The sequence below is a fragment of the Dipteris shenzhenensis genome, chromosome 17, assembly GCF_047967505.1.
Source record: "Dipteris shenzhenensis isolate YYH24624 ecotype China chromosome 17, Dip_SZ_1.0, whole genome shotgun sequence".
Taxonomy (NCBI): domain Eukaryota; kingdom Viridiplantae; phylum Streptophyta; class Polypodiopsida; order Gleicheniales; family Dipteridaceae; genus Dipteris; species Dipteris shenzhenensis.
In genome coordinates this window covers 27164913-27177584 of record NC_141612.1, presented here as the reverse complement: position 1 = coordinate 27177584, position 12672 = coordinate 27164913, and the positions used below count along the sequence as shown (strand labels likewise).

The window sequence follows — 12672 nt, the reverse complement described above, 5'->3', positions numbered from 1 at the left end:
CGTATATTAGGCCTTGAGGGAACTCGCTCGGGAGTTGAGGATCATCCTCTAGGAAAGCTCACGCGAGTAGCAACGGTACTGTACTTCTACATTTTAATGATGTTATTTACTCATATTCTTTGGATATTGCTTTCTTTAAACTTTTGGGGTTGCTTAACTTTAGAGTTTCTATCTACTTAGAATTCAATGGAAAATAGAAATATGAGGGGTATGAGGTCTGTTGCACTAGATGGGCCATACTTTCTGCAGCAGTGGTGACGATGCATGGAATCTAAGTCTCAGGATGAGCTCCCATTTGATAGACATGCCTGCTCAACAGCTGCAAAAAAGGGGGATCTTTGGGAGGAGGTTTATGTGCAGAAGCCCCAAGATTTTGTTGTTTCTGGACAAGCACAAGGTTTCCAAGCTCTTTGTTGGCTGGAGCAAGCACCTTGTGCAGGGTATTAGAAGATAAACCAGTTTTTTCTTGTCCAAGGGCTTTGTGATAACTCCCATTGAGCCTAATTTGTATATTATAAGGGGAAAGATTTGATTGTGCTATTTTATTATGTTGATGATATCATACGTACTAGGAGTAAGGAAAGATAATTTCGGATGAGAGATCATACTTGCGAGCGATAATGTGAATGATATCGTACTTACAAGCAAGAATATGAGGACTTAAGATGAACCTTCAAAAACACTGGACATGATTGTTTTGGCTTGTCAAACTCTCTCTTGGCATTGAATTTTGGCAAACATCACATATTGTTGCATGTAACAAACAAAGTATGCACATGGTTTTTTGCAGAAATTCATGATGTAGTTTAGCAAGCTGATAGCAGCTACTTCATGTCTACTAGGTACTCCTATGAGATGCTTTTGTGAACGCCACACTGGCTTTTTACTATATAACACACACTCTTTGTATTTCTCTAGCTGGTGGATACAAGCTCCTTCCAGGTAATGGTGTTGAGGCGGCCAGACATGATTAGAAAGGAGTAGAAGGCAGAGTACTGGCTGTCCAGGACCACACGAGACAAAAGTGTGATAGCCATATCTTTTGAGGAGAGCTCTTTCCCAACGTGAAGTATATCTTGATGGAGGCCCTGCATTTTATTAATGTGTTCCCGCATAGATGACAAGGTAGCGGGATCGGAAAAACGGAGCTGGATCTTTACAAAAACACGCTTCATGGGTCACTCGGGGACAATGAGTTTAGTTGGAGCTTTTCCGCTTCCTATTATTGAATTAGGATTAGCATTCATTTAAAGATATTGGTATCGAGAACTTCTTTCAAGGAATTGATATGTATCTCAATTGTCTTAAGGGTTTGCATTGCAATTTATTAAGGGTTACAAATTTCACTATCTTAAGGATTTGAATCATTTGTATATGCTTATGCATTTTATATTCTACTATCTTAAGGATTTGAAACATTTTGTATATACAGGTTTCATAGTAGTGAGCATTTTTATCCTGACAAGATGGCACCAAGGCGAAAGAAATCAACTACAAGAGGTAATTCTAAAACTTTTTGGTACTGATAACCTTGGCATATCTATGATGGACGTGAGCAATATATAACTCATCCTTGTTGGTTGTGATATGTATTCAAAGGAACTAAAACTTATGCATTGAGATCAGGACCATCAAGAAGATCTGTGAGTGAGGAGTGTACGTCTCGTACTCCACAAAATGATATAAATAACCCACACATGGAGACACTTGCAGAAACTGAGGCTACTATCACTCGAGAAGAGTCATCGTCTCATCCCGTGATTAGTCTTGAGCAACAGGAGGTGCAAGAAGAGTCTCGAGGCCAAGGAGAGCAAGAGAGTGCAGAAAAGACAAAAGAAAAAGCTCCAACACATGTAAGAGTTCTTGGGAAGGAGATTCAAATTGGACTTTTGCAAGATGTCCTTGATCAGTTTCGGATGCAAAGAAGAATTGAACCCCCTCTGATTCCTCTCTGTAGATTGGTTGTTAATGAGGCTATTCGAACATCAACGTCTGAGATTACTGTTTTGAGAGATAGTTTTGATTCTAGAGGCTATGCTATAAATAGTGCACCTTTTCTAGTATCCTTGCAACGGCCAGGAAGTGATCAATTTTTCTATGTTACGGCACTTGATCGTCAAGAATGGGGACCTATTTGGAATCAAATAAGTGAGGACTTCGACAATCAGCTAAGTAATGAGTGGCAAGACTTGAAGGGGAAGAAGTTCCTTGTTTGGGATGGAAATCATAGGTTGAAGGCATGGTTTTCTCGGATCAAAGACGGTACTCTTTTGATAAATCTATCATGCATAAGGAAATGTTCTATTATAGTTTGCATTGCACATGATTATGTCATGCTTACTTGTGGAATTGATATGTTGTAGCTTATTCAATAATGCCAACTCGCCATATCCAAGTGAGATGCCAATTCATAGAGGTGCAGAAATCTCAAGAGGGAGAGCTACTTCTTGCCTTAAAATCAACCAATGAGTAAGATAACTTTTTATAATACTTTTATGTATAGCTAGTTTAACTTCTTCTCTTTAGAAACTAAGTCTATTGGTATCTATGTCTTTAACTTCTCCTCTTTAGAAAGTAATCCCCATGTGAATATATGTTGGTATTGCAGACTTGTTCGAGCGCATGTAGAGCATTCATATGGGCACGAGGTCTTCCTCTTTCAAAAATTTGGCATGGCAGATAAATCCTCACTTCTTGAGTTATTGAGTGAAGAGGATAAGAGATGGGTGGAAGTGGAGATGGCAATAAAAGGAAGAATAGTAACCCATGGTACACAGCACCAGCTATTGTCTTGGCACAACTTGTTTGGAAGGTATCTGCTCGAACTATAAATATCCCTTTGCTCTATGAAAGGTGTCCCAAAAAGGATAATGTTTGATTTCTTGTTTTCATGGAAAGTTGATTTTTCACGTGCAATCAAGAAAGCTACTCAAAATCTTAATCAATCGAAGATGGAGTTTGGAGGAGTATACTAATAAATTTATTAAGGCTATTAAGAATGTGGAAGTCATCTTTCATGATCGAGCATACAATGTTTTGATTTTTTGTTTTCATGGAAGGATGATTTTTCACGTGCGATCAAGAAAGCTACTCAAAATCTTGATCAATCGAAGATGAGTCTGGAGGAGTATACTAATAAATTTAGTAAGGCTATTAAGAATGTGGAAGTCATCTTTCGTGATCGAGCATACAAGATGGTACCTGTTGCCAATCCCGCAAATGGTGATGGCTTCTTCGAGCTTCTATTTAGTTATGATTGGAATCAAAAGGGTGCCACGACTAAGGACAAAGTGCATATATTAGCCTCATCACATCTCAATCCTAATAGGTAATGTCAATTAATGTTTTTGCACAATTACTCCATAGTGATGCTAATATTTTTTTCCTTTGCCATGATATTAATAGGAAAAAAGAGCTTCTACAACAATTGATGATGGCACGTGGAAATGATCCAGTTGCATCTGCTAAGTATGGGGATGCTCAAAAGTTTCGACTACATGTGAAAAAGGAAACATATTGGCAATACTTGTTTGAGCGAGGGATTTCCATCATCAACAATTTGCGAAGCCATGATTTGGAATTGCCCGATGGGTTTGAGACATTTGCTCGAGAGCAAAGACGACTTCACCTCCAAGAGGCCTTCCCTATGCTTTGGAAGGATATGAAGTCTACTCTTGAAGCAGATAAGCAGCCAGAAATGCAGGAGTCATCCTTACGTTTGGTGTATAGGTGGTACAATAGCAACCCTCTCCTTTCTCTTAGGATTAATAAACTGTTTTACTCATATGTCTACATTCTTTCATACATAATAGGTGGATACGGTCTTTGCATGATACCAATTCATCTGCAAGGATGCCATATGAGGTCATGGCATGGACAAACATGGAGAAAGAGGGAAGCATGTATCCCTTATCTTGGAAAGATAAGGGCATAACGATTTGGGAGATTAATGTGTGTCCTTGGTGGTTGGATTACCCACTGGGAAAAGTACATCCCACTGAGAAAAATAGACGTGAAGGTAATACTCCAAAGTTCCTATTCCATAGGCATCTAGACCAATGTCTATATATGCGGGTATCTACCATATACTTAAGTTTGCAACATTTGCTGCAGTCTTTGAGAAGAACATGGAAGACAATATGGATGAGGATGAATTGGATGTAGAGAACCGTTATGTGGATATCACATTACGACCTAGATCAACGGACGGAGAGTCAGCTATCAAGAAAAGACCTGTGAGACCTCTACTCCTCATACTTATGTAATAGTTAACAACTAACACTAACGAAAATATAGTATAACCTAGAGTCTTGTCCTTTGTAATTCTTACAAGCAGGTTCTATCGGAGAATATAGAGTCCTCTAAGACTCGAGAGCTGAGAACAAAGCAACGACTCGATTTTCATGCTTCAAGAACCAGTTCCATTAATCAACAACCGAGTTTATCTAGTGAGTATCACTCCTCTCTTTCTTGGTTATGATTTTTTGATTTTGCAGCCAAACTGAAGCTTTCAAGCTAGGATTTGATGCAGATGTAAAGTTGTTTGCATATATGGATGTAATTACAGAGGATATCATTCAGTTGTCGAATGCACCAAAGCTGTAAGTGTTTCTTTTTTTAAGAAATGCGTACATTTAAGAATCTATTTTGGAATATAAGTCATTGATCTAGGGAGATTGAATTGTACATTGTAGGGTTGATGAATTTTTAAGAAAAGTGAAAGCACCAGGTCTGTCACACAATGGTAATTCTTGTGTCGAGGTGGTTCGCTTGGTATGGGCAGATTTTCCCACAAGTTTGGCAGTGGAACTCATAAGTAGTACTACATGCCCAGAGTGGAATAGATTCTCCCTCAAGCTCTCTGCAAGGGTGGCAAAGTTTGCCAATGACTTTGTAGCAGACCAGGGGTGGTACGTGACTTGCTCTCTCCCAGAACATTGGGGCTATATATTTGCACATGCGAAGAAGGCCGAGTTCGAGCTCCATCGATCATATACAGTCCTTCTTGACTTTGGTTATTTACGTGATGATGGAGAGGAGGTACATTAAATCACCTAAATGTTTGTTTATATTGGTCTAATAAGCATGATTTGCTTGTATCTAACTTGAGGTGCCATCATCCATTAGGTTCGCAATCTACAAATGGGTATCTTCTGGCGTGGAAAATCTGACCTCCCACACATGGATCGACAAGCAGGTGCAAATGTCTCTAATAAGCTTTTTTCAGCAAAGACATCAGTGCTACACGAGTGTGACCGTAAACATGTCGCAAAAAGGACACAAGTTGCATCAACTTACTTACGAGGAGGGGCAGAAAGATCAGATTACTTGCACGAGTAAGATCCTATACAAGCACAGATTGAATTTATGGGGTATAATTGAAGTTCTTTCAAGGAAAACAAATATGGATTGTCAAACATCCTCTGATCCCTTTTAGTGCTTCTTGTAGGTGGATACTCAGAACATTCACAGACCCTGGTGATTGCATCATCGATGTCTTTGCAGGTTGCTTTGGGATGGCAAGGCTTTGTGAAGAGTTAGGTCGCCATTGTCTTTCCATAGAGAATGACAATGTTGTTGCTGACATGTGTCTGCGATCAATCAGTACAGAATAGCATTTCCATAAACTATGTAGTATTGACAGTAATACTTCTGACCATCACTTTTGATGTTCTTGTTGAGGTTATCATGTAACACATACTATGTCCTTGCTCATGGTGGTTGTATGGCACAAGAGTGTCTTTATTGCTCTATGCTTTTTTCTCTTTTTTGGATCCATAGTCAGAGGTTACTGTGTGGGGAATGCCCTTGTCAATATGTGTGCCCATTCCGTGAACCTAGATGATGCAAGGGCAGTGTTTGCAGAGATGCCACAATGGCTTCTGGTCTCCTAAGTGCGATGATTGCTGGTTGTGCTCAGAATGGGCATGGCAAGACATCCTTGCAACTGTTCAGGTGCACAGAGAATTTTATGAACTGACCTATTGGGATGTAGTGTCATGGGGTGCTTTGATTGCAGGATGCATTGAACATGTGCATGCTGTTCTTGCTCGAGCTTTTTGGGAAAATGCAACATAGTGGCATGAAGCTAGATTCTATTGTAGAGATTGTTTTTCCAAGTTTCGCATCCTTGAAACTTTTGCACCCTTCCTATATGTCAAAACCTACCCTAACTTCATTTCAGCTTGAGTAAAAAGTCCATAACTTGGGTATAAAACTTGGGTATAGACTATAGCTTTTACTTTTTGGACATGTCCACCCGACTGTATGTCAAAACCTCTTTTAATTTCATTTTAGCTTGAGTAAACAATCCATAACTTGGGTATAGACTCAATATATTTTTGAATCATTGTCTGGCTACTGAAAGCACTAATCATTGCTAGGGAGTGTTTAATCTCATTTCATGAATGTCCTACCTATGAGTCTGTATTTGTTCCTGCTTTCATATCACACATTTTTTGGAAGGAATGTTGATTTTCCATTGTGGCAATGTAACGATTTACAGGTGCCACAACCAATGTTTCATTGTCCTGGCTACTGAAAGCACTGCAGCCTCAATATTGTTGAGGACTATTTAATCTCATTTCATTAATGTCTTGCATTTTAGATAAGCTTGGTTGAGCTATAGAACAATATGAAGCCTATGTGTTTAAATTAGATTTTTTGGCTTTTTTGCGCTTTTTTGGTAGCGTTGGCAGCGAGCAGCTGTTGCTGGTGTACATGTTTGTACCCTTTTTTTTTACCTGAAGTAGTTGCTCAGCATAACAGATGTAATTAACCATCAGGTTTTTTATTGGCAATCTATTTGCCCTAGTACTACGAAACCACAAGGGCATTAGGTTTTTCAGAGATTATGAGTACACATGCACTTGTACGGTTAATACTTTCAAGCAATTAGATTGGATTAAGTGTTTGTGGATGCTTATGCTTGTATGACATCCCTAGAAGAGGGTCGTGTGACCCATGCTACTATTGCTGGCAATGATGGGAGTCATATGTTATTGTGGGGAATGCCCTCGTCCATATGTATTGCAAGTGCGTGAACCTAAAGGATGCAAGGGCAGTGTTCACAGAGATGTCACAGTGAAATGTGGTCTCCTGGAGTGACATAAGTGCTGGTTGTGCTCAGAATGGGCATGGCAAGGCAGCCCTGCAACTGTTCAGTGGAATGCAGGTGAAAAAAAGTCCCTTGACCTCTTTATTTGTTGACAGTGCACTGTGTGGATGGGACTTCTCTTCATGTTGGTTTTTGATTTCTCCTCATCTCCTCCCAATCTAAGCCGTGATACCTTCATTTTGATTTCAAAGAAAGGTTTTTCCAAATTCCATGCACACATTATTGTACACACATAGTATTGCATGAGGATCCTTCCATTACTTCATAAGCCTTACTTTATGAAGTTGTCATGTCAGGTTCATTCATATCCATAAGCAAGGCCCTCTCTCTCTAGGTGACATCAGTAGATGTCGACCTCTAACACCCCCTCTCAACTCCTGGATGGAATAGAGATGCTAGCAAGATGAGTGAATGAAAAGCTCACAATATTCATGAAAATTGAAAAAAAGCTCGTCACAAAAAGCTCACAAAAAAATCACACCCGCTCTCGTACAGGAGCTTTTTCCCTATTTCTTTTCCTTCTCATATAGGATACAACTGCTCTTTCCTCTCCTACAGCTATTGTTTTCCCAACAGGCATGGTCTAGAACACAGTGACACAAGGTGGTAATGTTGTGAGCTCGTTTGTTCTGGAGGCATGGTTAGGAAGAAAGTGACACAAGAGGGAAATATTGTGAGCTCTAGTGTGTTGTAGAGGTATGGTCAGGAAGAAAGTGATAGAAGTTGACAATATTGTGAGCTCTAGTGTGTTCTAGAACATGAAAAATGCATTGGATGACTTGAACTTACAGTTTGACTAACTAGATAGTCATGGAAGGTTTTGCCAAGGGTCCACATAAGCTTCCCAAGAGGAAGGATGTATTTCTTAGACTATGTACCTTCCTTGCCTATCTTCTTTACAAGATCCTATTTTAACATACGAGTGGGAAGTAGTGGAATCTTTGAGATAACTAACAATGGACTGTCTGTAAGTTATGTGCAGGAATACCTTTTAGTCATGGAAACCGAAATGTATAGTCCTTCAACTTTACTTGAAATGGTGAAATAGCAGGCAAGAATCTAGATAAATGCATGAAAATGTCCATTTTATCTCTCATGCAACATCAAACAATGTGTTTGACTAGTACAAGCTATCCATAAATTGGAGGTTGGGCATTTTGGAATTTGCATAGTTTTCTTCATGACTTGGAGGACATTAAAAGCATTGATGGTTTTATTTTGTGGTTTCATGTCCAAAGTTTTCAGGTAATATGTATAAAGTTTTCATGCCTAAAGTTTTCATGTCTAAAGTTTACAGTTTATACCTATTTGCCTTGCTTGCATCTTTAAAGGAGACAATGCCATGATGGTAAGCATCCTATGTATTGATTTATATTTTATGGTCTTTTAATGTAATGTGCTTTGTTAGGTCTGCTAATGTAATGGTTGTTGAATTGATGCAGGACGCATTTGAGATCACTCATTGGTGCACTATATTAGTCGAGCAGGAGGATACGTTGTGGTCTTCCACATCCAATTTTGAAAATGGCCTACTTAACTACTGAAGTGCATCAAAGTATTGATAGCTTGATCATTGTGATCCACATCACATGGCTTCCCCTATTGAATTGTACCCCATTGGCAATGGTGTAAAAACCTTGGTGCCTGGCTACCCTAAGAGGAGAGCCTTAATGGTACTAGTATTAGGATCTTACTTGGGGATTTCAAAAGCCTCTTTTTTCTATGTATTAGAGGTAGCAAAGAGGAGGTATAGGCTATGAAGAGTCTTTGTATTTGAATGGAGAGATTATAACACAAAAATGTACATTTTATCACATTCTCTTCCTTGCAAGATACCATGTCATAAGCAATAATTTTGATTGAGCCATGGTTGAAATTTTGAATGTGTTGTTAATTCAATATAAGGTAATGTCACTTTGAATTGTAGAGTATTGATTACACCACCTCCAGGTTTGTTGTGTAGAGAGATGAACCTTTTAGATGCAAACTTGTCCCTTTTCCTTCATTCGTATCCAAAGTAATTACAAATTTATGACCCCCTCAACTTGTGACTGATTTTTAAAGGTCTTCTACATTGAATTTTTGAAGGTCAAATATCATAGAGCTACTCATGCTCTCAATTTTGAACTTAAAAAATTTGCAATCGAAGTTATAGCGCAAAAGTTATAACTATTTTACTATTCTCTTGATATTCCATGCAATTAAGTTCTATTACTTGGATATATATTTTTATAAAAATAATTCAAGAAAATATTATGAATATTCCAAGTCAAAATAATACTCTCGACCAAGTTTGGTAATTTTGGTGACCATTTACAAACCCACCACAGCGCAAATTTGACTAAGAAAACATAGAAAATGAAAATTTTAGATTCCTCTTCAAAATATATATTTTCTCATGTAATGCATCAAATTATTTCAAGGTGATTTAGTGATATGAAATCAAATATTTCATTGACATAGCCGACCTAAAAGGTGGCTCCAAAGGCAAGATAAACAAAGAAAATGAAATTTTACAAGGTGATGTAGTGGAAGATCAAAGTCTTTTGGATTAAATTAAAAATTACATTGACATAGCCAACCTACAAGGTTCCTCCAAGGTTCCTCCAAAGCGCAAGAAATTATATAGAGAATATATTGCCTAAGGGTCTTACCAGAACTATGCTACAAGGCACATAAGTTGTCATATTGACCAACTGTCATTTGCTAAGTTACTTTGTAAATATTTTCTTTTCCATGTTTATCTATGTTGAAAATGATGCATCTATAAAGACACATCGATTTCAATTAGGTAGATGAAGGAATTTGACAATTTGGGCCATTCCAATGTCCATTTTTGGCAAATGTTGAAGGAATTCAGACCACGGCACTGAAGACAAAGTTGGTCGGGATGTCATGGGGTGTCCAAAAATGCAAAAACCCACCACAGCATGAATTTGGCCATTTGGAGGGTGTCCAAATGGCCAAATTCGCGCCATGGTGGGTTTTGGCATTTTTGGACACCCCATGATGTCTCGACCAACTTTGCCTTCTCCACCGCAATCAAATTCCTCCTACATTTGCCAAAAATTGACATTGACATGGCCAAAGTTGTCAAATTTCTTCATCTACCCCTTCAAAATCTATATTTCTTCATAGAAAATCATGAAATGCATCAATCCTTTACAAGGTGATGTTGGAAAATCTCAAATTTCGGTTTTTAAACACTCCATCTAATCAATGTGGTGCCATGGTCAAATCCCTTCTACATATGTATTGGAATGGCCAAACTTGGCAAACAACATTTTATTGACTTGTTACATTAAAATGTGATATAACTTTTGTGTGCAAGTTGATATAAAAAAAGATGCAATATTAAAAACAATAGATAATTAAAATAGACATAACAAAAGATTGACCATTTGGCCATAAATACATTAAATTTTTTTGCTTTAGATAGAAGAATATTATTAGAAATAGGTGTTTGTATTTCAAATTGTATTACAAAGAGGCTTCATAGCTTGTTTCTCTTCTTCTTCAACTCTAATACACCAATAATAGGGTCTTTGAATCCTCGACTAAGTCCTTAGAAAGACCGCTATGCTATTTGGAATCTCACATTCAACTCGTAAGTTCTTATAATCTCATGTACAACACATTGGAATGGATCACGTAGGTTGCCTTGGGTCAATACTGTGAATTCTCCATGCCTTCTTGTTCCAAATGGACAGATTCTTCATTCCTACTTGCTACTACACACATGAAGAAACATCATTTTAGAAATTTAAATTTAAATAGATGTAATGCATCATGTGAATTCTTCTTCTTCAATAAACTTTTGAGCTTCAAGACTTACATTAGTAGCACCACAAGCTCTAGGCATCTCATTTGCATCACCATTCCCTTCAAGTCCTGCATCACCTCCAAAACAACTTGCTCATGCATGACTTTGTGCCTTTCGATATGAAGAGTCCATATCATCCATGCCCACCGTTCTCATATCATCCTCCATGAAGGTCCTGAAAGAACAACTAAGGGAACCTTAGCAAAAGCAATGCCCACTGTGGATAATCCAAAGTAAGAAATTACATTGAAAGACTACGAAATTAACATTTTATCTCATATTCTCCTCTTTAGAGCACCTACTGAGGTTCAAGATGCTTCTTTTCTTGAAAAAAACAATCATGGATCACATATTGATCCTGCAACTGTACGGTCACATGGTAACATGGGAGATCTCCACAAATGGTGCCATCGATAGTCATAGAGTTTACAAAGACTGTGATAGGCCATGATAGAAGGTAGGTGATGTTTGAGGAGGGATGAGAAGGACCATGAATGATTATGAGGAAGGAGAAGCAAGCGGAGGACTAGGTGTGAGGATGAAGGCAGACAAATACGCAAGAGTAGGAGTAGAAGCAATAGGAGCAGGCGTGAGCATGAGGCAAGAGGAGCTTGCATGAGTAGGAGGAAGGAGGAGTAGGCATGAGCATGAGGTAAGATGAGAATGGATGAGCATGAGGGAGGAGGAGGAGCAGGAAAAAGTAGCAGGGGGGGAGGAGGAGGATGCATATGGGAGGAGGGAGGAGGAGGAAAAAGCGAAAGGGGGAGAAGGAGGATGCATGTGGGAGGAGGGAGGAGGAGGCGTGTGGACAAAGGGAGGAGGAGGGGGGGAGGGAGGAGGGAGGCAGGGGGAGGGAGGAGGAGGAGGAATGGGACGTGTGGAAGGGGAGGAGGGAGGAGGGAGATAAGGAGGAGGATGGGGGGAGCAGGAGGGAATTCAAATTCAAAATTCAAAATTCAAAAGTTTGACTTTGGAGGATGGGGGGAGGAGGGAGAGAGAGGGAATTCAAATTCAAAATTTGAAATTTTGACTTTGGGAAAAGTGCCCCCTCCTTGGTGTAAGAGGTGTAAGAGGTGGCCCCCTCCTAGGTGTAAGAGGTGGGATCAACTGGGCTTAACCCACCTACATAGGGGGGTTAGGACTCCCTTGGACCCCACAAGAGGACTTGCATTAGGCCTAATCCATTTCTTAACCCATTCCTTATGAGGCCCTTTTGAGTCTCAAATCTCCCTAATACACACAAGTAATTCCTCTCAATTTTGACATTTCTAATGAACTTAAGAGAATAGGTGGATTTTGAGAAACGTGGATTTTAGGAGACTGTCAACATACTTGAGCTAACTCATCAATGTGCTATCTGAATCTCTCCAGAACTCAAGTCCAAGACAATAGTGCAAAAGTCCGAGATCTTTCATGTCGAACTCTGCACAAATAAGTCTTGTTTTAGTTTTCTAATGAAGCTATCCTTGCTTCCTATTACAATTAGATCATCTATGTACAAAAGTGCAATAGTAGTGTCTTCCCCTTAAACTTTCTAGTAGAGAGTATGATCTGCATCGGACTTCATGTATCCCAGATCAGCAAAATACTTGTCTATTCTGCTATACCAACTTTTGGGTGCTTGTTTTAAGCCGTAGAGACTCTTCTTGAGATGGCAAACCTGATTCTCTTTTCCTGGTTCAACATAACCTGCTGGTTGTTGCATGTATACTTCCTTGTCTATGTAACCATT

The 12672-nt window shown here is 39.0% G+C and overlaps 1 protein-coding gene across 1 annotated transcript; it reads left to right on the top strand.

Moving 5' to 3' along the window:
• Positions 1–5133: 5133 nt before the first annotated feature.
• LOC147891917 (uncharacterized) lies at positions 5134–5636 on the top strand. Its single transcript, XM_087387886.1, has 2 exons — positions 5134–5336; positions 5450–5636. Exons 1-2 carry the CDS (start codon positions 5143–5145, stop codon positions 5613–5615), a joined length of 360 nt encoding a protein of 119 aa, XP_087244012.1. The 5' UTR covers positions 5134–5142; the 3' UTR covers positions 5616–5636.
• Positions 5637–12672: the final 7036 nt, after the last annotated feature.

Coding starts and splice junctions, on each gene's coding strand:
- LOC147891917 (XM_087387886.1), top strand. CDS start 5,143: ATGGGTATCTTCTGGCGTGGAAAATCTGACCTCCCACACATGGATCGA. Junction 5,337..5,449: donor AGATCAGATTACTTGCACGA/GTAAGATCCTAT, acceptor TGCTTCTTGTAG/GTGGATACTCAGAACATTCA.